This window comes from Oncorhynchus clarkii, chromosome 3 (assembly GCF_045791955.1).
Source record: "Oncorhynchus clarkii lewisi isolate Uvic-CL-2024 chromosome 3, UVic_Ocla_1.0, whole genome shotgun sequence".
Classification (NCBI taxonomy): Eukaryota; Metazoa; Chordata; class Actinopteri; order Salmoniformes; family Salmonidae; genus Oncorhynchus; species Oncorhynchus clarkii.
This window is the reverse complement of record NC_092149.1, coordinates 16,511,904-16,537,767: the sequence shown is the minus strand read 5'-3', so window position 1 is coordinate 16,537,767 and position 25,864 is coordinate 16,511,904. Positions and strand designations below refer to the sequence as shown.

Below are 25,864 nucleotides of genomic sequence, written 5' to 3'. Positions count from 1 at the left end.
TACTTGTGTCATGCACAAAGTAGATGTCCTAACCAACTTGCCAAAACTATAGTTTGTTAACAAGAAATGTGTGAAGTGGTTTAAAAACAAGTTTAAATGAATCCAACCTAAGTGTATGTAAACTTCCGATTTCAACTATCTATCTAACTATCCATCCATCCATCCATCCACCCATCCGCCTAACGTCCGCCTAACGTCTGTCTGTCTTACTGACTGACTGACTGTGTCTGAAACTATAGAGCAGTGTAGGTGGTATGATGGGAACCTGATGCTATAAACTCAAATACTGTCCCTAAACTTCAGAATAGCCCTGTATGACTGAGGCAGAGAGCGAGAAAGAGAGAGACGTAAAGGGAGATGGAAGTCACTATCATCATCATGTATTCTCCATCAAAACAAAGCCAACCACCATTCAATGACTTGCATTACTGGAACCGGCCCTGTCCTCCCATGTATGCTGGTGAGCTGGTAACTTACAGCAGTGAGAACTGCATGTTGATCAATGTGGAAGGATACAGTGGTTAGACTGTGCACACTTTTGGCAACCCTGTACTTCCTGTAAGTTCCACTGAGTAGAAATACATAAATATATAAATACTGTGTATTACAGTACTGCATGTTTCTGATGATATGATGAATCTTTTGTAATACAGTGTTTTTTATACCACTGTGTACCAGTAAGGTAACTTGAGCAGAGAGAGGGGGGAGAGAGAGAGAGAGAGAGAGATGGGAGAGAGAGAGAGAGAAAGAGAGAGAGGAGGGAGAGAGGGGGAGAGAGAGAGAGAGAGAGAGAGAGAGAGAGAGAGAGAGAGAGAGAGAGAGAGAGAGAGAGAGAGAGAAAGGAGGGGTGGAGGGGGAGAGAGAAAGAGAGAGAGAAAAAGAGAGAGAGAGCGAGAGAGAGAGAGATGAGGGGGAGGGAAAGAGAGAGAGAGGGGGACGGGGAGGGAGAGAGAAAGAGAGAGAGGGGAGGGAGAGAGAGAGGGGAGGGAGAGAGAGAGAGAGAGAGAGAGAGAGGGAGGGGGAGAGAGAGTGAGAGAGGGAGGGGGACAGAGAGAGAGAGAGAGAGAGAGAGAGAGAAAGAAAATCCGTGGAAGGGAGCATGTAGGATTCCCTGTTTGTGTGGCTGTCTGACATTTTCCATGTTGCGTCAGTGAGACTGACACAAACCGCAACAAAGACCGTCTCGTTGCTCATGTCACATGGCCAGGAGAGGGACTACCTGCTTAGGCACCTCCCTCTTCCCACAACTCACACCTACAGGCCTTTATATACCCAGACCCAATTGACAGAAACACACACGACAGCAAGAGATCAAAGAGGGACACAGATACTAAGCTAGTTTTGCAACAACAATCTGTTGATCAAAACTTCAGAAGGAAGGAGAAAATAAGAGACCATGTGGCAGTTTCTCCTTCTTTTGGGAACATCAGTGTTAGTGACAGGTGAGATCTTACAGATGATCTGTAGTCATTGTTTTTTTAATGAAAATGTGTTGCAATTTAAACAGATTTAAAGAAATGTTATAACATGCTTTGATATGTACTTACGGATGGAGGATTGGGTATGTGTGTGTATTCAGACAGTATGTGTATTTGTTCAGGGGGTCGGTGTCAGTGTCTGTCTGAGTATACTGAGATGTTCGCAGAGGCAGGGTCCCAGGCAGTGTTACCCTGCACTTGTCGCTCTCCCTCCGCCTCTGCAGCCGTCGTCCTCTGGAGCAAGGACCTTGAGGGGTACGACTGCCTTTCTCTCGGTCCATGTCTTTCATGCTCTCCTTCTCCCTATCCATCTCTCTCATCCTCTCTGTCTACCTCTGTGACTCCAATATCCTCAAAGATTCCCTTTTTATCTTTCTCTATCCTGGTCTTTCTTTCTCTAGTTCCCTTAATACATTTTTCTGTATTGAAAGTGTTCTATAGGAGAGCATAGCAATGCATTGCCATTGATCTGTATGTCTGCACAATACAAGTGTCATGTTTGAAACTTAGCGTCTCTTCCTCTCTCTCAGGACAGTATGGAGAAAGGGAAAGAGTGGACTGGAGCACTGGGGAATAGGAGCTGCCCAGCGTGTTCGATGCCCCCATTCAGAGGTTGGATCTGGTGACTACAGCCTGTACATGAAGGAGGTGAGGGAGGAGGACAGCGGGAAGTACACCTGCATGGTGCAGGACGGCGAGAAAAACCTCTCTAAGAGGATCCTCCTCAGGGTCATCAAAGGTAAGGGGCTAAAATAACAGTAACTTATATGAAATACTGTGTGGAAAATTAAATGAACTTTCAGTGATATTTACAGTCATTTTAAAGTGATATTTGCATCATTTTAAAGTGATATTTACAGTCCTTTTAAAGTGATATCTAGTCATTTTAAAGTGATATTTACATCATTTTAAAGTGATATTTGCATAATTTTAAAGTGATATTTACATGCTGTAATAACAAGGTATAACTATATTTATCTGCTGTTTATCATACAGTCACACATATCATAAACCTGTGAATATGTTTAACATCTCATTGCTCTTACTTACCCATGTCTTTCTTTCACAGTATCCATCTCCCCACCTGCTCCAGTGGAGGGCAACAAAATGACGATCACTTGCAGTGTCTCTCCATGGCCACAGGAGGCAACAGTGAGCTGGATGCTCAACGAGAAGCGAGTTTACCCTGACAGTGCAGATTACGTCCTTTCAAAGAACCAGGCGAGTGTTTTGGAGAGCAAGGCATCTGCAGGCATGATGGGTAACTGGAGCTGTGTAGTGCATAAAGGGAGGAAACAAGGGAAGGCCACCACGGCCCTGACAGTGAGAGGTGAGGGCTCAGACACGGTGATGTCATGTTTGGAAGGAATAAAACATTCAAATGCAGCTGATATATTGAAGACGTTTTCTATGTCTTCCTCCCTTCTCTCCTATCCATCGTTTTCCCCCGTCTCTTCTTTCGCTCAGGTATCGTTAACCCCTCCAGTGCCAGTGCCAAGGTGTATGCTGAGGTGGGGTCTGCTGTCACCCTCCCCTGTGTGTTCTCCACTGGACTCACCCCATCAGACACAGCCTGGGAGAGACTGGACATCTCTGGCTCTGCTCTCCCACTCCCTCCCTCCTTCAACCTGACCTCCCTGCTATCCCTCCCTCCCTGGGACAGGTCTGTGGGTGTGGGGCAAGTGGGGCAGGGCGACGGGGGCAGGTACAGGTGCTCAGGGACAGTGGAGGGGCGCCGCGTGACCAAGGAGATGCAGTTGGTGACTGCCCAAGGTGAGCCAGGCATAAATAATGGATGATGGTATGATATTGTAGCAGTCTCCTCATTTCAATGCCTAATGTGAGTTGTCCCTTTCTGCAAAATGGCAAGCATTTAAGGTAAATGTTTGAGATGAGATGTGCAAATGGTGCTTTAGAATTAGCAATCACAATGCTAATGACGATCCTGTGTGTTCTATCTAATCAGTGCTCAGCAACTCACCATCTACCCAGAAGGCCCCAGTCTCACTGACCTGTCACCTCAGCAACGCCAGCGAGGTCACTGAATACGAGTGGGTCCGAGTGACCTATGACCTCAATGGCACCCAATCAGAGAGCTCCGTCCAGAAAGGGAGGGTCCTGGGGATCAACAGAGTGACAGACAGGAACTCTGGCGAATGGGCTTGTCGATTCCACGGGAAAAAAGGAGTTCTAGGGAGCGTGACATACCACCTACATCTGATGAGTAAGTCCTATCTGCCTACTTTGATTCACTGTCTATTTGCATGGATCTAGGTAGATGCAGACACAATTAAAATACAACAAATATCAGCAAGATGTATAACATTTGTCATAATTAGACACAGGGGCGGAAGGTAGCCTAGCAGTTAAGAGCGTTGTGCCAGTAACCGAAAGGTGGCTCGTTTGAATCCCCAAGCCGACTAGGTGAAAAATCTGTGGATGTGCTCTAATTGCTCCTGTAAGTTGCTCTGGATAAGAGCTTCTGCTAAATTACTCAGATGTAATCTAGAATCTATCCTTGTTCTGTCTTGGTTGATCAGGTGGTCTGATGGGAGATAATGAGACAGGTTCTTCCAGTAATGTTGCCATGGTAGCCGGCCTGGGTTTCTTCCTCTTGGTGCTGCTGTTGGTCTTGGTGCAGATGTACAGGAACTATCGGAGGGTACGTTCAACTACAGCTGTGTGTGTTTTCCTTAAATCCACGTTGACATGGAAAATACGTTTTTAAAAGGTTTATGTAATAGTTATTTAATCTCCTCTACAGCGCAAGCTGATCCTGCAGTACCCTGCCCTGGAGACCATTGTTCACACCATTGCTAATGAGAGAGAGGACAGAGAGAGGAACAGAGTGAAAGAAGATGAGATCTCCAAATAGAGGAGTCTCTGCAATATGACTTTCGAAATCATTTGACATGTCTACGATCAGTTGGAAGATTGTGGTATTTGTACATATTAATTCAGTGCAGACAATTGTAGCAGTTTCTTTCATATTTTCACCAAAACAAATGTGATTGATCTTTTATTTGAAATGTGACTGATTTTGTATATGTATGCCTTATTTTTCACTACCGGCACCTTAACCACCTATTAGACTTTTGTAATATAATGACTGAGAATAAAATTCTCTAAACACTTCATTGGTTTAAATCTCTCTTTATTACAATGTATCAGTATGAATCTCCCCAATGGGTCACAATACCAAATATGCAGTTACTCTTATAAATTAACAACTCAAATGAAGTTCAATGAAACATGTATGTACAGTATGTAGAGCATTTCACTTAACTGACAAAACATCAAAAAGTACACTTGTATAAGACAGTACAGGCGTCTACAGATGTAGGATCTTAATAATGCTACAGCTACAGGATTTGAACATGTAGTTCATAGTGCTTGTATAAGACAGTACAGGCGTCTACAGATGTAGGATCTTAATAATGCTACAGCTACAGGATTTGAACATGTAGTTCATAGTGCTTGTATAAGACAGTACAGGCGTCTACAGATGTAGGATCTTAATAATGCTACAGCTACAGGATTTGAACATGTAGTTCATAGTGCTTGTATAAGACAGTACAGGCGTCTACAGATGTAGGATCTTAATAATGCTACAGCTACAGGATTTTAACATGTAGTCCATAATGTTGCTTGAGCTGGCCAAAAGTAGGCTACATGAAAAGTGCAATACTGTTAATATAACAGTGTGTTGGTGTGGGTTTTCAGGACCATTTACATAAATCACAAAGCTTATCTGCATTTCCAGCGTTGCAGGAAAAACCTCAGCAACAAAAGAGTGATCAAATGAAGATCCTACATCTGTAGCTCTAACAATATTATGCAGGTTGAAGAAAATGATTCTGATGTTCACTCAGACTCATAATCACAAACTCCAAATCACTCACAAACATTCCATGCAACAAACTGAAATTCAACATTTGGTGTCAATCAGCTCACTCAATCAACATCTTGCTGTGGAAAAGTATCACGTTGTTATATGTCTACTCCGGCACAGTGAAAATCTCAAATGACATATTATTCCCCATGAAGTGCAGATAAAGTCTTGGAGAATGAAGGACTCCCAGTAGCCTATGCAGAACTACACCTGACTAATCGTCCCGTCCTCATGCGTGCCGATTCGCTGGAAGTCTCTCAAGGTCAAAGTTTGGCTGAGCCCCACCTCAGCCGCTTCCCACCACTCCTCATCAACCCCAACGCAACTATCCTCTGGGGTCAGCTGATCCAGGACCTCATCGGCTTCAAAGCACCAGCCTGCCCAATCAACGCTGGTGCCATCAGGGAAGGCGGGGCTAGAAGAGAGGGGAAAAAAAACTTTTACAATGGAGATAAACTTGTTGGATTGCAAATAGCTTAGTCACAAGATTTGTTTCTGCTTTAGTCTACTTCCATGTTGTTCACTGGAATGTTTGGCGTGACATTAACAAAGTAGTTGGCTAAAGTGGACACCAATCTGGTGATCAGGCTAGATTGGTTATGATGACGTGGTTGTCATGGCATGAACCATGGTTACGGGTGGCATGTCATGGTTATGACAGTAAATGCAACTTCCAAGAATAACGATTTGAACATAGTGATCCTACACTACATGGTAATCAGCCCAGTAGGTAGTGATAAAATAACCCAGAATAAAACTGTTCCATAGTGGTCATCAGCCACCCACACCTACCTGACTGAGTCATTTCAATAGATGAATCTTCAAACTGATCATGCATACTTTGAAGACCTTTTATTATTTGATTTCCAACTGAGTTTTGATGTAAAACTCACCTGCTCTTCTTCTCCTCATCTCCGTCCACCCTCTCCTCTATCCATCTGGGGGCCAGCCGTCTGACCAGCTCCACCTCTTCCCACTCAGTCTCTCTATCCCCTTCACTGGGCGACTGGGACGTAGTGGTGGAGAAAGACGGAGAAGGAGGAAGAGCCCATGTTCTGAAGGTTGGAGATTTCCCCAGTCCCTCTCTTCTCCCTCTGTCCTTTCTTCTCTCCTTGGCCCGGTTCAAAATGCTCTCCAGGGGGGAGGGGTGCAAGTATGGATCCAACCCAGGAGGGGGAGAGTGGGCTATTCGCGCGTTGGAGGGCTTGGCTGAGGTCAGAAGATAATTATATCCTCCTTGGAAGCTGATATCTGGTATGGACGTGCTCCTCTGGGTCTTCAACTTAGGGCTTTTTGGGGTGTTTTCTTTTTCTTCTGGGATGTCTTTAGGCAGCTCTGGCCTAGAGAAAGCGTAGGGCTCTGGGGAGGACTCTCTCTCTGCAGGCATGTCCCAGAACACCCCTCCGTTCATCTTCAAGGACCCCAGCTTGAGCACCAGGTGAGAGTCAGAGCTCTGTCCGGAGGAACCTGAGTTGTGTGGGTAGGAACCCCTGAGTTTCTGGTTGCAGTCTGAATCAGAGTTGGAGGAAGAGTTTGTGTGTGGTTCAGACTGGGCCATCCCAGAGCTGTCAGATCCACTTTGTGACATCTGAGGGACAGCAGTCTGCTCAATGTTTATTGGCCTTCTCCTGCGTAACCGTGGTGAATTCAGCTTCCGAGAAAACCTCCGTGATTCCACTAAAGCCTCCTCTCCTGATTGGGTAAGCCACGAGTTCCTCATGGCTTGTTGCTCCACTGACTGGGGGGCAGAATTCCTCCGTGTGGATGTGGCTCGTCCTCCCTGTGAGAGAAATCCTTGGGATTCCATTGGACTAATAGTGATAGAAACCTTTTCATTGTTTTCCCTGCATGGAGAAAGTGGGAAAGTGCTGGATTGGTGTCGTGGGTAGCCTATGTCGTGATCTATGTTAGGATATCCGCCTAGCAACAGGTTGTGCGGCCCGTTGGGTTTGGGTTGAAAGGTTTCTGTTGCCACTCGAGGTAGAGAGTTAGACGGTCTGGAATGGGTCCAGGTCACCCTTCGTTCTTTTATCCCCCTGGACTCAATCCCCTCCTCCCATTGGTTGATGTCTCCGATCTCGCTCACCCTTGCCTCTGACATCATAACCTCATCCATGACCCTGCCACCTCCTTGCCCCTTTTTCATTACCCCGCCTGCAAATGATTGGTTATGAATGTCACTGAGCTTGCGTGGTTGTCCTGGCAACATTGCATCTTTATAGTGCACTGGTTCCTGAGTTGGTTGTTCCGCCTCTGTTGCTATGGACACCAATGTCCCATTCACTGATTGGATGAGAAGTTCCTCAACAGGTTTCACCTCCAAAGAAAAAGGGATTTGTGCTTCTGATTGGTCAGGAAGCTGATCTATTGACTCCTCAATGGTCATCTTGGGCTCTGTAGGGGGTGTGGCTTGTTCCTGTAGCTGTAGGTCTCTCTGTTTGGTCTGCAGTCGTCTGCTGGCCTCTGTCTCTCTCAGGCCCTGCAGTGTTTCCTGTCAATGAATGGAAGAAAGAAAGAGGGATAAGAGGAGAGCATCGATATCACTGTATGTTACACAATATGTACATTGTACATCTAATCATTCATTCATTGATTTAATACCAAAGAGACCAAAAGGTAACTACAATAAATCATGTCATTACCATTTTAGTCAGTATTTTTCTGTCTGTTTACCTGTGCCTTGTGGATGGTGAAGATCCATGTAGAGCAGCTATCTGGGCTGGAGGTGGAAAAGGTGTAGACATTCGCCGCACAGCCCAGAACACTCACCTCCACCACCACAAACGAACCTGGGAGATGGAGAGAGGGAGAGATAAAGAGAGAACTGTCATTTAAAACTCTACAACTGGTCTCTGTAGCAAGAGACAGAGCAACGTTTCCTCTTTCCACTTCTAGGATATGTACTGTTGGTCAATGACTGTACTCACAGCCATCTTTCAGTGTGTCACAGCGTGTTCTATCCAGAGCCAGTGGGGGGCGAACTACCTTCAGTCTCTCTGCCTTCTTCTGGACCTTGGTCACCAGCAGCACGTCAGAGAAGAGCAGGGCTGTCACCTCCAGCTTCACCACATAACAGTCGCAACAAGCCCAAAGAAACATGACATCTATATTTTACATGTTAGTCATTTAGCAGATGCTCGTATCCAGAGCAACTTAGTGCATTCATCTTTTTTTTTTTTGTTGAATTTTTTACCCCTTTTCTCCTCAATTTCATGGTGTCCAATTGTTGTAGTAGCTACTATCTTGTCTCATCGCTACAAGTCCCATACGGGCTCGGGAGAGACGAAGGTTGAATGTCATGCGTCCTCCGATACACAACCCAACCAGCCGCACTGCTTCTTAACACATCCAACCCGGAAGCCAGCCGCACCAATGTGTCGGAGGCTACACCGACACATGGTTAGCGCGCACTGCGCCCGACCCGCCACAGGAGTCGCTGGTGCGCGATGAGACAAGGACATCCCTACCGACCAAGCCCTCCCTAACCCGGACGACGCTAGGCCAATTGTGCGTCGCCCCACAAACCTCCCGGTCGCGAACCCAGGGACTCTGATGGCACAGCTGGCGCTGCAGTACAGCGCCCTTAACCACTGCGCCACCCGGGAGGCCTAGTGCATTCATCTTAAGATAGCAAGGTGAGACAACCACATATCACAGTCGTAGTAAGTACATTTTTCCTCAAAGTAGTTATCATCAAAGTCCGTGCTAATGAGATGATAATTTTAGGAAGAATCCTCTACATGGAAGTCAATGTTTCACTGGAACAGAGTGAGATTCTGTCACTCAACCTACCTTGTGATCCTTCCTTCCTCTGATCTTCAGGGTCTCCTCCAATAGCAGCTTGCGTATGACACCAGGACCCACCCCTCTGACAGGGCACGTCAAATCAAAACTGCAGAACTCTCTGACATGCTGTGGATGACATCAACATTGACTACTCACTGTCTGCATCACACATTACAGTATATATATTGTTTTCTAGGGTTGGTGTAGTTTCCTATCCTGTTCCTAGAAAGGTTTTTCTTCTCTCTTTCACCTTGTCGATTTCCTCATTCATCCCCTCCATCACGTCATATCCCTCTATCTTCTGGGCGGAAAGCGAGAGGGCCTGCTCATCATCCTTAAGCCTCAAGTAGTCATTGATGCTGTCCAGAAACCCATTAACACAAGCCAACTGGAGGAGAGAGAGGGATAGGGAGAGATAGATAGAAAGAGAGAGATAGAGAAAAAAAGAGAATGAGTGAGAGAGAGAGTGAGAGAGAGAGAAACAGAGTGAAGGAGAGTGTGTGTGTGTGTGGGCCAGAGAGATTTCCTTAATTTGCCTTTTCATCTATTACTAGTAGAGGCAATTAGCGATTAGCTAGTAAGAAAATGGCGCTGGAACGCGCAACTTCCTTTTCTAATGAACATGAATAGCCTCAGGCCTGACAAACTGAATAAAAAGGCCTTGATTGAAAAGGACAGCTCTTCACTCACCATGCCCCTGAGTGTGTGCTGAGTGTGGGGAGCCTGGGTGGTCTTGAGGACAGCCTTCAGCAGCAGGGGGTACTTGGTGATCCTCTGGATGGGTTTGGCCTGCATATCTCCCAGACGCATCCGCTCACACTGGGGGTGTGTCTCCACCCACTATGGACACAGAGAAAATGTGTTATTATTTTGTGTCTTCTAGTAGAGTCTCTAGACCTTATACCCAAAGTTATGGCCTCGGTAGAACTCATGTAAATGCAGTGTTGTTACTGTGTATGAAATATTATTGCTACATGGTACTGGACAAATTCAAAGGCTTGAAAAACTCATAATGGAGATTCTTTGAACAAGCTGCAAAAGTGCTTAGACAGCAAAAAACAGCCCAAAACACGTTCTAATCTTTAAGAAGACAATGTGCAGGCTAGGCGCCTAGTCATTAGGTCAGAGCGTTGGTGTAACAAGTGTTTGGCCTTCAGGATATTACTAATAACAGAAGGCCTGGATATGGTGATCATCAAAACCACTAGAACATGATCAATAACAGAAGAAGTTCTGTGGATGCTATGACTCAATTCACTGATGTTCCAGACTGTGTTACCGTAATGAAGGGTAGTTTGGAGAACCATGTGTGTGACGCAGAGTGACTTTGGGTGAGAGTGAAAGGGTGTGCATGCAATATGTAAACAAGAAGGGGGCTTGTGTATGAAGTGGTGTGTGTGTGTGTTTGTTTCCGTCTCCCATTCCATGTACCATAATGCTGCTATTGGCAAGGACATTCTCACCTTTACTGTTAAGGAAAGTTCTACCAACAAAATACAACCTAGCTCTCTGGTACCCTGCAAACCATGATCCCTTCTGTGTTTTCCACCCTGAGGTCTGAGGTCTGTATCACATGTTGTTAATGCTTTCTGTTCATACTGAGACATGACCTAGACATGACCGCCTTGTTGACCTGGTGGCTACGGAGGTGAGACAAGTGGAGTCACCAACTGAACACATACACAAACATTCTCTTTGAAGAGGAGCCTGGTTTGATGTTGATGATCATGTGTTTTCTTGTCTGCTGAATAAGCCAGATATTGTTGTTGTGGGGGAGGCCAGAGGGAGGGGCTGATTCTGGAGGTGGGCTGCTCATTGGACATGGAGCAGTCCTTTTCTGACAAGCTGCTTAAATACCAGCCCCTCATGTCACTCCTGAACAGCCTCGTAACAGTGCATGCTTGCTATGGTGATATTGGGTAGTCTCTGCCATGTTCACAGGCTGACAGTACCTGGACTTCAGATAGTAGGCCTCATAAGACAAAGCTGATAGCGAGGTACTGCTCTGTGTCAGCAGTCATGGACAGCCTTTCTGTGTGAAGAAGAAGGGGCTATCTGTTTCCCTATGTGTCCAGATATCCTTGTCCTGAGATGTTTATATGAATTATGATTTGTGGATTCAAATAAAGTATAAAAAATGTGTTTGTGTGTGCGTGTTTAACTCACCATTAAGTAGGTGTGGAAGTGCAGGTTGGTGTCTGTCAGTTTGCTCGTAATGTCCACTGTGCTCTCCTCCTTACAACAGTAGTGCAGATAGGTGGAGAAACGCTCAGGGAACTACAGACAGAGGGTGGGGATGGGATTAGACAAAGATTGCTGTAAACAAACATGTTTTAAACCCATGACCCGTGTTTCCATTCCTTCCTTTCACCCCCGTTTGACCCTCATACTTTCATCCCATATGTGAACCTGATACTAGATCTGATTGACAGTCAGTACTGTACCTGCAGGCATCCTGCCTCTAACCCCAGGGGGTCAAAGGGCTTCCCCGTCCTGCGGACTTCCTGTAACATGGGATACATCACTTCCTGCCAGAAGAGCCGGTGGGCGCTGAGGATGGAGGGAAGGTTGGAGAAGAGGCTCTCAGGTGCCACCTGCGGAAGAGAGGGACAGGAAAAAGAGGGTGATGATACTGCTTTCTTGATTTTGAACCTACAATCAACCCCACACCTCTGATTTTTTGGAAGTGTCAATGCCATTGTGTTGAAATTTGTGTTTGTCTAAAGTCAAGAAAAATATATGATAGTTGTAGACCTTTTGTGATAAAAAAAGATGAAGAGGGAAATTGTTTGACAAAGCTGCAGTGTCTAGCTGAAGAACTCTGAAGAACTCACTCCCCCACATTCTCAGATACTTTCCACATTCTCAGCGGAATTATCTAACATTCTGTTATTGAGCTGAATGTTCCATCTGCCCTGGTGTGTTCTGTGTCAGATAGAGCAGATGTTCTCAGTGTGTTAGTATGTCAGCCCAGCAGTATGTACTGTATGTACAGTATGTTGTACTACAGCAGCCGGTTTCAACTAGGCCCAAGGGCCCCCCCCTTGAAATGCGTACTGGTTTTAAATTCAACCAAAGGTCAAAGTCATTCATGAAAACACACACACACCTGAACCCAGTCAGATCATGCAAGATCCAGCTCAAAAGCACATGCTTAGTTCATTGCAACACATCTATTTGAGTGGTCAGCCGGGAAACACAGATAGGCCCAAAGACCAGAGAGTGAGTTCTAGAGAAAATGTCCCCTGCAGAAAACCCTGTGAATGAGAACCCAGCTCATATAGACTGACCTCTAAGAGGAATCCATGCTGGTGCAGGTTGGTAAGAGCTGCCATCACCAACTGAGAAACATAATGACCCAAACAAACACGGACATTGAAAAATGACATTGCAATAAAATATGCTATACAGATAACAGTAACTATTATCATATTTCTATTATGAATAGCCCATGGTTGTTATGGACACATCACTGAAAGACATTGATACATTTTCAGTAATGAGAGCAGGGTGTCTGTCTGACTTACGTCAGTGACAACAGTGAGCTTGTTGATGTAGGTGAGCTCAGTATGGACCAACTCCCACAGCACCTCCTGTTGGTGCCTCTGGGTCTTACACATCATCTGATCAGAGAGAGAGAGAGAGAGAGAGAGAGAGAGGTGTTGTAAAAGAGAGAGAGGGTGGGAGAAAGATATATGTTGTAAAAGGTAGGGAGAGATAGAGTGTGGGAGAAAGAGATATGTTGTAAAAGGTAGGGAGAGATAGAGAGGGTAGGAGAAAGAGATATGTTGTAAAAGGTAGGGAGAGATAGAGAGGGTAGGAGAAAGAGATATGTTGTAAAAGGTAGGGAGAGATAGAGGGGGGGGGGGGTTGGGAGAAAGAGATATGTTGTAAAAGGTAGGTAGAGAGAGATATGTTGTAAAAGGTAGGGAGAAAGAGAGAGGGTGAGAGAAAGAGATGTGTTGTAAAAAGTAGGGAGAGATAGAGAGGGTGGGAGAAAGAGATATGTTGTAAAAGGTAGGGAGAGAGAGGGTAGGAGAAAGAGATATGTTGTAAAAGGTAAGAAGAGAGAGGGTAGGAGAAAGAGATATGTTGTAAAAGGTAGGGAGAGAGAGAGAGGGTGGGAGAAAGATATATGTTGTAAAAGGTAGGGAGAGAGAGGGTAGGAGAAAGAGATATGTTGTAAAAGGTAGGGAGAGAGAGAGAGGGTGGGAGAAAGAGATATGTTGTAAAAGGTAGGGAGAGAGAGGGTAGGAGAAAGAGATATGTTGTAAAAGGTAGGGAGAGAGAGAGAGGGTGGGAGAAAGAGATATGTTGTAAAAGGTAGGGAGAGAGAGAGGGAGGGAGAAAGAGATATGTTGTAAAGGTAGGGAGAGAGAGATATGTTGTAAAAGGGAGGGAGAGAGAGAGGGTGGGAGAAAGAGATATGTTGTAAAAGGTAGGGAGAGAGAGAGAGGGTGGGAGAAAGAGATATGTTGTAAAAGGTAGGGAGAGAGAGAGAGGGTGGGAGAAAGAGATATGTTGTAAAAGGTAGGGAGAGAGAGGGTAGAAGAAAGAGATATGTTGTAAAAGGTAGGGAGAGAGAGAGAGGGTGGGAGAAAGAGATATGTTGTAAAAGGTAGGGAGAGAGAGAGGGTGGGAGAAAGAGATATGTTGTAAAGGTAGGGAGAGAGAGATATGTTGTAAAAGGGAGGGAGAGAGAGAGGGTGGGAGAAAGAGATATGTTGTAGGGAGAGAGAGGGGGGGGTGGGAGAAATAGATATGTTGTAAAAGGTAGGGAGAGAGAGAGAGGGTGGGAGAAAGAAAGGTGGGAGAAAGAGATATGTTGTAAAAGGTAGGGAGAGAGGGTGGGAGAGAGATATGTTGTAAAAGGTAGGGAAAGAGAGAGAGATATGTTGTAAAAGGTAGGGAGAGAGAGAGGGTGGGAGAAAGAGATATGTTGAGAGGGTGGGAGAGAGATAGTAGGGAGAGAGAGAGAGGGTGGGAGAAAGAGAGAGTTACGGAGGTAGAGAGGGTGGGAGAAAGAGATATGTTGTAAAAGGTAGGGAGAGAGAGAGAGGGTGGGAGAAAGAGATATGTTGTAAAAGGTAGGGAGAGAGAGAGAGGGTGGGAGAAAGAGATATGTTGTAAAAGGTAAGGAGAGAGGGTGGGAGAAAGAGATATGTTGTAAAAGGTAGGGAGAGAGAGAGAGAGGGTGGGAGAAAGATATGTTGTAAAAGGTAGGGAGAGAGAGGGTGGGAGAAAGAGATATGTTGTAAAAGGTAGGGAGAGAGAGAGAGGGTGGGAGAAAGAGATATGTTGTAAAAGGTAGGGAGAGAGAGGGGGTGGGAGAAAGAGATATGTTGTAAAAGGTAGGGAGAGAGAGAGAGGGGGGAGAAATAGATATGTTGTAAAAGGTAGGGAGAGATAGAAGGTGGGAGAAAGAGATATGTTGTAAAAGGTAGGGAGAGAGATAGAGGGGGTGGGAGAGAGAGATATGTTGTAAAAGGTAGGGAGAGAGATAGAGGGGGTGGGAGAGAGAGATATGTTGTAAAAGGTAGGGAGAGAGAGAGAGGGTGGGAGAAAGAGATATGTTGTAAAAGGTAGGGAGAGAGATAGAGGGGGTGGGAGAGAGAGATATGTTGTAAAATGTAGGGAGAGAGAGGGGGGGGTGGGAGAAATAGATATGTTGTAAAAGGTAGGGAGAGAGAGAGAGGGTGGGAGAAAGAGATATGTTGTAAAAGGGAGGGAGAGAGAGAGAGGGTGGGAGAAAGAGATATGTTGTAAAGGTAGGGAGAGAGAGAGAGAGGGTGGGAGAAAGAGATATGTTGTAAAAGGTAGGGAGAGAGGGTGGGAGAAAGAGATATGTTGTAAAAGGTAGGGAAAGAGAGAGGGGGTGGGAGAAAGAGATATGTTGTAAAAGGTAGGGAGAGAGAGAGGGTGGGAGAAAGAGATATGTTGTAAAAGGGAGGGAGAGAGAGAGGGTGGGAGAAAGAGATATGTTGTAAAAGGTAGGGAGAGAGAGAGAGGGTGGGAGAAAGAGATATGTTGTAAAAGTTACGGAGAGATAGAGAGGGTGGGAGAAAGAGATATGTTGTAAAAGGTAGGGAGAGAGAGAGAGGGTGGGAGAAAGAGATATGTTGTAAAAGGGAGGGAGAGAGAGAGGGTGGGAGAAAGCGATATGTTGTAAAAGGTAGGGAGAGAGAGAGAGGGTGGGAGAAAGAGATATGTTGTAAAGGTAGGAAGAGAGATAGAGAGAGAGAGAGAGAGAGGGTGGGAGAAAGAGATATGTTGTAAAGGTAGGAAGAGAGGGGGTGTGAGAAAGAGATATGTTGTAAAAGGTAGGGAGAGAGAGAGAGAGAGAGAGAGAGAGGGTGGGAGAAAGAGATATGTTGTAAAAAGGTAGGGAGGGATCATTCATTCAGTTGCTTGCGAAAGTATTCACCCCCCTTGGCATTTTTCCTATTTTGTTGCCTTACAACCTGGAATTAAAATAGATTTTTTGGGGGGTTTGTATCATTTGATTTACAGAACATGCCTACCACTTTGAAGTTGCAAAATATTTTTTATTGTGAAACAAACAAGAAATCAGACCAAAAAACTGAAAACTTGAGTGTGCACAACACTTCACCCCCCAAGTCAACACTTCGTAGAGCCACCTTTTGCAGCAATTACAGCTTCAAGTCTCTTGGGGTATGTCTCTATAAGCTTGGCACATCTAGCCACTAGGATTTTTGCCCATCCTTCAAGGAAAAACTGCTCCAGCTCCTTCAAGTTGGATGGGTTCTGCTGATGTACAGCAATCTTTAAGTCATACCAGAGATTCTCAATTGGATTGCGGTCTGGGCTTTGACTAGGCCATTCCAAGAGATTTAAATGTTTCCCCTTAAACCACCCAAGTGTTGCTTTAGCAGCATGCTTAGGGTCATTGCTGGAAGGTGAACCTCTGTCCCAGTCTCAAATCCCTGGAAGACTGAAACAGGTTTCCCTCAAGAATTTCCCTGTATTTAGCGCCATCCATCATTCCTTCAATTCTGACCAGTTTCCCAGTCCTTGCCGATGAAAACATCCCCACAGCATGATGCTGCCACCACCATGCTTCACTGTGGCGATGGTGTTCTCAGGAGATGAGAGGTGTTGGGTTTGCCCCAGACATAGCGTTTTCCTTGATGGCCAACAACCTCAATTTTAGTCTCATCTGACCAGAGTACCTTCTCCCATAGGTTTGTGCGTTTCCAAATGCCTTTTGGCGAACACCAAACATCTTTGCTTATTTTTTTCTGGCAACTCTTCCATAAAGCCCAGTTCTGTGGAGTATACGGCTTAAATTGGTCCTATGGACAGATACTCCAATCTCCGCTGTGGAGCTTTGCAGCTCCTTTAGGGTTATCTTTGGTGTCTTTGTTGCCTCTCTGTTTAATGCCCTCCTTGCCTGGTCCGTGAATTTTGGTGGGCAGCCGTCACTTGGCAGGTTTGTTGTTGTGCCATATTCTTTCTATTTTTAATAATGGATTTAATGGTGCTCCGTGGGATGTTCAAAGTTTCTGATATATTTTTATAACCCAACCCTGATCTGTACTTCTCCACAACTTTGTCCCTGACCTGTTTGGAGAGCTCCTTGGTCTTCATAGTGTTGTTGGCTTGGTGGTGCCGCTTGCTTGGTGATGCTGCTTGCTTGGTGATGCCCCTTGCTTGGTGATGCCCCTTGCTTGGTGGTGCCCCTTGCTTGGTGGTGTTGCAAAATCTGGGGCCTTTCAGAACAGGTGTATATATATGTGACACTTAAATAAAGTCCACCTGTGTGCAATCTAACAAATTATGTGACTTCTGAAGGTAATTGTTTGCACCAGATCTTATTTAGGGGCTTCAAAGCGAAGGGGGTGAATACATACGAATGCACCACTTTTCCGGTTTTTATTTTTATAATTTTTTTTAACAATTTTTTTTTTCATTTCACTTCACCATTTTGAACTATTTTGTGTATGTCCATTACATGAAATCCAAATAAAAATCCATTTAAATTGCAGGTTGTAATGCAACAAAATAGGACAAATTCCAAGGGGGGTGAATACTTTGCGAGGCACTGTATTAACTAGATAATATGCCTATCATGACTTGCATTGATCAGTAGGTAAATCTGGTTACCGAGTGATTGTGTACTATATCAGTCCAGTTGTTCTCCAGTGTGGCTCCTGTCCTCTCCCCCCCCAAGCTCCAGTTCAGACACACTGGTACTGGGAACGCCTCCAGAGTCCGCTTCAGAGCATCCAACTGCCCTGCGCCCTGACAGAGAGAAAGAGAGAGAGCGAGTGTGCGAAAGAGGGATATATATATATATACAGTTGAAGTTGGAAGTTTACATACATAGGTTGGAGTCAGTAAAACTTGATTTTCAACCACTTCACAAAATGCTTGTGCATGACACAAGTCATTTTTCCAACATTTGTTAACAGACAGATTATTTCACTGTATCACAATTCCAGTTGGTCACAAGTTTACATACACTAAGTTGACTGTGCCTTTAAACAGCTTGGGAAATTGGCTTTAGAAGCTTCTGATAGGCTAATTGACATCATTTGAGTCAATTGGAGGTGTACCTGTGGATGAATTTCAAAGCCAACCTTCAAACTCAGTGCCTCTTTGCTTGACATCATGGGAAAATCAAAAGAAATCAGCCAAGACCTCAGAAAAATAAATTGAAGAGTTTGGTTCTTCCTTGGGAACAATTTTCAAACGCTTGAAGGTACCATGTTCATCTGTACAAACAATAGTACGCAAGTATAAACACCATGGGACCACGCAGCCGTCATACCGCTCAGGAAGGCGACTCGTTCTGTCTCCTAGAGATGAACATACTTGGTGCAAAAAGTGCAAATAAATCCCAGAACAACAGCAAAGGACCTTGTGAAGATGCTGGAGGAAACAGGTACAAAAGTATCTATATCCACAGTAAAACAAGTCCTATATCGACATAACCTGAAAGGCCACTCAGCAAGGAAGAAGCCACTGCTCCAAAACTGCCATAAAAAAGCCAGACTATGGTTGGGGACAAAGTTCCCACAATAAGTTGGGTGAATTTTGGCCCATTCCTCCTGACAGAGCTGGTGTAACTGAGTCAGGCTTGTAGGCCTCCTTGCTCGCACACACTAGTTCAGTTCTGCCCACAAATGTTCTATAGGATTGAGGTCAGGGCTCTGTGATGGCCACTCCAATACATTGACTTTGTTGTCCTTAAGCCATTTTGCCCAACTTTGGAAGTATGCTTGGGGTCATTGTCCATTTGGAAGACCCGTTTGCGACCAAGCTTTAACTTCCTGACTGATGTCTTGAGATGTTGCTTCAATATATCCACATAATTTTCTCATGATTCCATCTATTTTGTGAAGTGCACCAGTCCCTCCTGCAGCAAAGCACCCCCACAACATGATGCTGCCACCCCCGTGCTTCATGGTTGGGATGTTGTTCTTCTGTTTGCAAGCCTCCCCCTTTTTCCTCCAAACATAACGATGGTCATTATGACCAAACAGTTCTATTTTTGTTTCATCAGACCAGAGGGCATTTCTCCAAAAAGTACGATCTTTGTCCCCATGTGCAGTTGCAAACAGTAGTCTGGCTTTTTTATGGTGGTTTTGGAGAAGTGGCTTCTTCCTTGCTGAGCGGCCTTTCAGGTTATGTCGATATAGGACTCGTTTTACTGTGGATATAGATACTTTTGTACCTGTTTCCTCCAGCATCTTCACAAGGTCCTTTGCTGTTGTTCTGGGATTGATTTGCACTTTTAGCACCAAAGTACATTCATCTCTAGGAGACAGAACAGTGGTATGACGTGGTATGACGGCTGTGGTCGTCCCATGGTGTTTATACTTGCGTACTATTGTTTGTACAGATGAATGTGGTACCTTCAGGCGTTTGGAAATTGCTCCCAAGGATGAACCAGACTACAATTTATTTTTCTGAGGTCTTGGCTGATTTCTTTTGATTTTCCCATGATATCAAGCAAAGAGGCACTGAGTTTGAAGGTAGGCCTTGAAATACATCCACAGGTACACCTCCAATAAACTCAAATTATGTCAATTAGCCTATCAGAAGCTTCTAAAGCCATGACATCATTTTCAGGAATTCTCCAAGCTGTTTAAAGATACGGTCAACTTGGTGTATGTAAACTTGTGACACACTGGAATTGTGATACAGTGAATTATCAGTGAAATAATCTGTCTGTAAACAATTGTTGGAAAAATTACTTGTGTCATGCACAAAGTAGATGTCCTAACCGACTTGCCAAAACTATAGTTTGTTAACAAGAAATTTGTGGAGTGGTTGAAAAACAAATTTTAATGACTCCAACCTAAGTGTATGTAAACTTCCGACTTCAACTGTATACACACCACCGCCACCTCCACCGTTATCATCAAATTTAGTTAGAAATGGGCTCATAGCAGATATGCTTGAGTGAACAATTGGAGTGTACATTTGCCGAATTCCTATTTTCAGTAAGTATGTGGACAGTGGCACTGGCTGTGCGTGTCTGTACATGTGCGTGTCAGGGTGTATTCATGTGTGTAGAGGTTAAGTTAAGTGCGTGGGAGGAAAGTACCTCAGGCATGGGGCTCTTGTCAGTCGCTCCCTGGCTGAACAGGACCTGTCTCAGTGCTGCTCGGGGTTTGAAACTTCCAGACGCTCCCTTACTCACCGTGGTATAGTCTGCCACCACTTTATGCTTCAGCTTCCTCTGAAAATTATGGAGAATATAATGTCAATATACAGTATGTGTTTGTTGTGGTAGCTTGAATATTAGGAAGTACACATAGCCTTCTGGTTGGCTGGGTGAAGTTTCTAGCATTTGGCTTCAGGATGTAGATTAAGTGTCATGGGGGCCTCAAGTTTAGGGATGATTTCAAACTGATCCTGCATCTACAAACAGAAGCTGAAGTTCATAGCACTCACATGGTATCCCACAGTATTGAATCTGCGTTGGTCTGCTGACACCCTGTGGTTGGTAGTTGTCTCTGCAGCCAGAGTTAGTCCATCTGTCACACCCGCCTCTCTCTCCACCTCCCTCTGTCTCTCTTCCTCTCCTCCATTCCTCCACTGCTCCACCACTTCCTCTGGCTGAGTCACATCACCTCCCCTTCCTTCATTGAAAGACGTTGTTTCTTTTGAGGAAAGGCTGAAGAGATAAGAGAGCATAAACACAATGTTGGCCTAATGCTTGGGGCCTACAGATGGAGAGATGGAGGGAGAGACACAGAGAGATATGGAGGGAGAGACACAGAGAGATATGGAGAGAAGCAGAGGGAGAGATGGAGGGAGAGACGCAGAGAGAGAGATGGAGGGAGAGACACAGAGAGATATGGAGGGAGAGACAGAGGGAGATGGAGAGAAGCAGAGGGAGAGATGGAGGGAGAGACGCAGAGAGATAGATGGAGGGAGAGACACAGAGAGAGATGGGAGAGAAGCAGAGGGAGAGATGGAGGGAGAGACACGGAGGGAGAGATGGGGGGAGAGACACAGAGAGATGGAGGGAGAGACACAGAGAGATGGAGGGAGAGACACAGAGAGATGGAGGGAGAGACAGAGAGACGGAGGGAGAGACACAGAGAGAGACGGAGGGAGAGATGCAGAGAGAGAGACAGAGGGAGAGAGAGACAGAGGGTGAGACAGAGGGAGAGGTGCAGAGGGAGAGATGGAGGGAGAGATGCAGAGGGAGAGACAGAGGGTGAGACAGAGGGAGAGGTGCAGAGGGAAAGATGGAGGGAGAGATGCAGAGGGAGATATGCAGAGGGAGATATGCAGAGGGAGAGGTGCAGAGGGAGAGGTGCAGAGGGAGAGACGCAGAGAGAGAGATGGAGGGAGAGACACAGAGAGAGATGGGAGAGAAGCAGAGGGAGAGATGGAGGGAGAGACACAGAGAGAGAGATGAGGGAGAGACACAGAGAGATGGAGGGAGAGACACAGAGAGATGGAGGGAGAGACACAGAGAGATGAGGGAGAGACAGAGAGATATGGAGGGAGAGACAGAGAGATGGAGGGAGAGACAGAGAGACGGAGGGAGAGATGCAGAGAGAGACGGAGGGAGAGACGGAGGGAGAGACGGAGGGAGAGACGCAGAGAGAGACGGAGGGAGAGACGCAGAGAGAGAGACGGAGGGAGAGAGACAGAGGGAGAAACGGAGGGAGAGACGCAGAGAGAGAGACGGAGGGAGAGACGCAGATAGAGAGACGGAGGGAGAGACGCAGAGAGAGAGACGGAGGGAGAGACGCAGAGAGATAGATGGAGGGAGAGACGCAGAGAGAGAGATGGAGGGAGAGACACAGAGAGAGAGAGATGGAGGGAGAGACAGAGAGAGAGAGATGGAGGGAGAGACACAGAGAGAGAGATGGAGGGAGAGAAACAGAGAGAGAGATGGAGGGAGAGACACAGAGAGAGAGATGGAGGGAGAGACGCAGAGGGAGAGACAGAGGGTGAGACACAGAGAGAGAGATGGAGGGAGAGACGCAGAGGGAGAGACAGAGGGTGAGACAGAGGGAGAGCTGCAGAGGGAGAGATGGAGGGCGAGATGGAGAGTGAGATGCAGAGGGAGAGATGGAGGGCGAGATGCAGAGGGAGAGATGGAGGGCGAGATGGAGGGAGAGATGGAGGGAGAGATGGAGGGAGAGATGGAGGGAGAGATGCAGAGGGAGAGATGCAGAGGGAGAGATGGAGGGAGAGATGGAGGGAGAGATGCAGAGGGAGAGATGCAGAGGGAGAGATGCAGAGGGAGAGATGGAGGGAGAGATGCAGAGGGAGAGATGCAGAGGGAGAGATGCAGAGGGAGAGGTGCAGAGGGAGAGGTGCAGAGGGAGAGATGGAGGGAGAGATGGAGGGAGAGATGCAGAGGGAGAGATGCAGAGGGAGAGATGCAGAGGGAGAGATGCAGAGGGAGAGGTGCAGAGGGAGAGGTGCAGAGGGAGAGATGCAGAGGGAGAGGTGCAGAGGGAGAGATGCAGAGGGAGAGATGGAGGGAGAGATGGAGGGAGAGATGCAGAGGGAGAGATGCAGAGGGAGAGATGCAGAGGGAGAGGTGCAGAGGGAGAGGTGCAGAGGGAGAGATGGAGGGAGAGATGGAGGGAGAGATGCAGAGGGAGAGGTGCAGAGGGAGAGATGCAGAGGGAGAGGTGCAGAGGGAGAGGTGCAGAGGGAGAGATGGAGAGAGGGCGGTAGTAGAAAGGAGACTAGGCAGAACATGGGATTACTATGTAGTTCATTTAAAAGAGAACGTATTCTTAATGATTGACCTGGTAAATAAAGGTTAGATACTTAAATGAACAAGGAACCAAAAGGGGGAAGTCCAATGAGGGGAAATGAAATTTGAGGAACTAAGAAGACAGAGGAACTTACATTCCTAACAAAACACACACATCGATACCTCCCATTTAGCATGAGCACAGTAAATAAAACCAAGACATGGGCTGCAGAATGTAAACCACTACAGGCCATTGAAACACAATGTAGTGACAAGGTATTGTGACCTTAATACCACTTTGTTTCTGCCTCAGTCAAGCTGTTATGATCTTGCCAAAAATCTATAATGATGATGACAATGATTACCTCTATGCAATGATGAATGCATTGTCAGGTACGTAAGGGGGAAATAACAGAGATGCCAGGAATAGCCTCAATCTGGCACTGGTAGAGTCACAGGGCTCTCAGCTTTAGTTACAGTATGACCAAGGTGAAACCTCAAAAACAACTACACCTTACACAATTTAACACATACCTGACCCTCACCCAAATACACCAACTACAGTATGTCCTCTAAGGGCTTTGGGTTACATAGCAAAAATGTACCTTGAGTTCCCAGCCATACATCCATCACACCAAAGACATCAACCTACAGTAATCTAGAGCAGTGTTTCCCAAACTGGGTCCTGGGGCTCTCCCTGGGTGCATGTTTTGGTTTTTACCTTAGCACTACACAGCTGATTCAAATAACCAACTCATTGTCAGCTGTGGGCAAAAACCAAAACGTGCATGGGGGGGGGCCAGGACTGAGTTTGGGAAACCCCAATCTAGAGCTTTAAAGCAGTGAATAATACCCACGATACAAGATACACACGCACTGCATGCTTTCAAAGAGCGTAAATAGTCTCTCTTACACATTCACACACAATCCACGCCACAGTGCCTAACATCAAAACGCCTGCTCCATGACCTCAGTGATTTAATTAGACACTCATGACAAGATGTCAACCACCTGTTTACATTCACTATATCTCACTAGTAAAAATCCATTAATACTGGTGACTTCAAGTATCATTGAAACACAATCATCTATTTGTGTTGACACCAGGCCAACACACAGCAGCCATGTTGGTCTGTGTTGGTTCTGAGGGGAACCTCAAATCAACACACATCATAAAACGAACACATTACAACACAGTATAAGTGTACTGATTATTGTACAAAGAAGAAGCGTCAGATTGTCAAGGCATTGATTGAGTGTAATAATCAAAGATACAATGTCCCAGATAGTGCCTTCACAAGTCTACTTCTACGGTAATAAAATAAAGTCAATTAATTACCTGGCTTCGGTTGGATCCATGTTGATTCAGACAGTCATCTTTCGTTTCTGTTGGCTCTCCGTCTTTCTGTCTTTGATTCGGTCCCTCCCTATCCTGCCTCCTTCCCTCCCTTTCTCTAGCACCCCTGCCCTCTAACTGGCCTGACGAGAAAAACTGGATTCCTAAGATAACAAATCTGCGCTACGGCCTAGTTAATGTGTAGCAGTGGTGTTTGTTATGAGGGTGGCGCTGATTCATTTCTTTTGACTAGATGGTTTGTGTTGTTTCATATCGATCAGTCATATCGATCATTCTGAGTAGGTAATAGTTCTACAGGAAGTGATCATGTCCTCTAAAACCCTGTGAGGCGTCTCTACCTAGAGAGATGTGAAGAGCACCGCCTATAAGGGTTAGAAAACAGAGAGTGAGACACAGAATGGTGGTTGACTGACGAACGAGGTGATTGAAAAAGAGGATAAATGTAAAATGACAGGCGAGTAGCATTAACTTATTAAGCAGACATGTAGAGAGGACGTGGGAGGACGTGGGAAGGGAAGTGGAAAAGGTTAGAGAGGGGATGTGGCGACAGGTGAAGAGACAGGGGGGGAGAGAGGGGACAGGGTAACGATAAAAAGAGAGCAAAAAAGACAGAGAAGTATAGTTTAATAAGTTAATGCTACGTCGAGGAATGCAGAGACTACATACCAGAAGTTATACACACCATTACACCGTCATACACACACAGACCACACAGCCAGACATGCAATTAATGAGCAAGAAAACAAAGCTATACATCATGTATGCTGTAGTCATACACTGAATAGAACAGTAGCTAACACTTACAGTCATACACTGAATAGAACAGTAGCTAACACTTACAGTCATACACTGAATAGAACAGTAGCTAACACTTACAGTCATACACTGAATAGAACAGTAGCTAACACTTACAGTCATACACTGAATAGAACAGTAGCTAACACTTACAGTCATACACTGAATAGAACAGTAGCTAACACTTACAGTCATACACTGAATAGAACAGTAGCTAACACTTACAGTCATACACTGAATAGAACAGTAGCTAACACTTACAGTCATACACTGAATAGAACAGTAGCTAACACTTACAGTCATACACTGAATAGAACAGTAGCTAACACTTACAGTCATACACTGAATAGAACAGTAGCTAACACTTACAGTCATACACTGAATAGAACAGTAGCTAACACTTACAGTCATACACTGAATAGAACAGTAGCTAACACTTACAGTCATACACTGAATAGAACAGTAGCTAACACTTACAGTCATACACTGAATAGAACAGTAGCTAACACTTACAGTCATACACTGAATAGAACAGTAGCTAACACTTACAGTCATACACTGAATAGAACAGTAGCTAACACTTACAGTCATACACTGAATAGAACAGTAGCTAACACTTACAGTCATACACTGAATAGAACAGTAGCTAACACTTACAGTCATACACTGAATAGAACAGTAGCTAACACTTACAGTCATACACTGAATAGAACAGTAGCTAACACTTACAGTCATACACTGAATAGAACAGTAGCTAACACTTACAGTCATACACTGAATAGAACAGTAGCTAACACTTACAGTCATACACTGAATAGAACAGTAGCTAACACTTACAGTCATACACTGAATAGAACAGTAGCTAACACTTAGTCATAATAACTGCATACCAGGTCATTTTAGAAGATATTCTTTATTTAAAAATATAGACAATTGATCAAATTTGTTCATACCTTAATCAAACAAAGCAATGCCTGCATATACTGTATATGATGAGAATAAAAATTGTTTGAATTGTTACAGGTGATTTTACTAAAGACAATGTTAAAAAGTGCTGTCTAATATCATACAATCCAATACATGGCATTTCACTGTACTTGTGCACCTGACATTAAAAACTAAACTTGAGTGCCATCTATCTACAGTGGCAAGAAAAAAATATGTGAACCCTTTGGAATAATCTGGATTTCTGCATAAATTGGTTGTACAATTAGATCTGAACTTCATCTAAGTCACAGACAAACAGTCTGCTTAAACTAATAACACACAAATTACTGTATTGTTATTGTCTGTATTGAATACATAATTTAAACATTCAGTGTAGGTTGGGAAAGTATGTGAACCCCTAGGCTAAT

The 25,864-nt window shown here is 45.1% G+C and overlaps 2 protein-coding genes across 2 annotated transcripts; one reads left to right on the top strand and one right to left on the bottom strand.

The window, feature by feature from the left end:
* Positions 1–1,293: 1,293 nt before the first annotated feature.
* Positions 1,294–4,613, top strand: LOC139389481 (lymphocyte activation gene 3 protein-like). Its single transcript, XM_071136284.1, has 8 exons — positions 1,294–1,442; positions 1,601–1,733; positions 2,009–2,217; positions 2,548–2,808; positions 2,946–3,251; positions 3,445–3,702; positions 4,019–4,140; positions 4,243–4,613. The coding sequence occupies exons 1-8, from the start codon at positions 1,397–1,399 to the stop codon at positions 4,351–4,353; spliced, it is 1,446 nt and encodes a 481-aa protein (XP_070992385.1). The 5' UTR covers positions 1,294–1,396; the 3' UTR covers positions 4,354–4,613.
* An 819-nt stretch (positions 4,614–5,432) lies between these two features.
* On the bottom strand, positions 5,433–23,716 carry LOC139384937 (uncharacterized). Its single transcript, XM_071129853.1, has 15 exons — positions 23,697–23,716; positions 20,080–20,302; positions 19,730–19,864; positions 17,281–17,418; positions 12,684–12,779; positions 12,447–12,497; positions 11,601–11,750; positions 11,323–11,433; positions 9,847–9,996; positions 9,407–9,544; positions 9,163–9,282; positions 8,298–8,430; positions 8,044–8,159; positions 6,264–7,861; positions 5,433–5,785 (listed from the first exon to the last, which is right to left on the bottom strand). The coding sequence occupies exons 1-15, from the start codon at positions 23,714–23,716 to the stop codon at positions 5,575–5,577; spliced, it is 3,390 nt and encodes a 1,129-aa protein (XP_070985954.1). The 3' UTR covers positions 5,433–5,574.
* Positions 23,717–25,864: the final 2,148 nt, after the last annotated feature.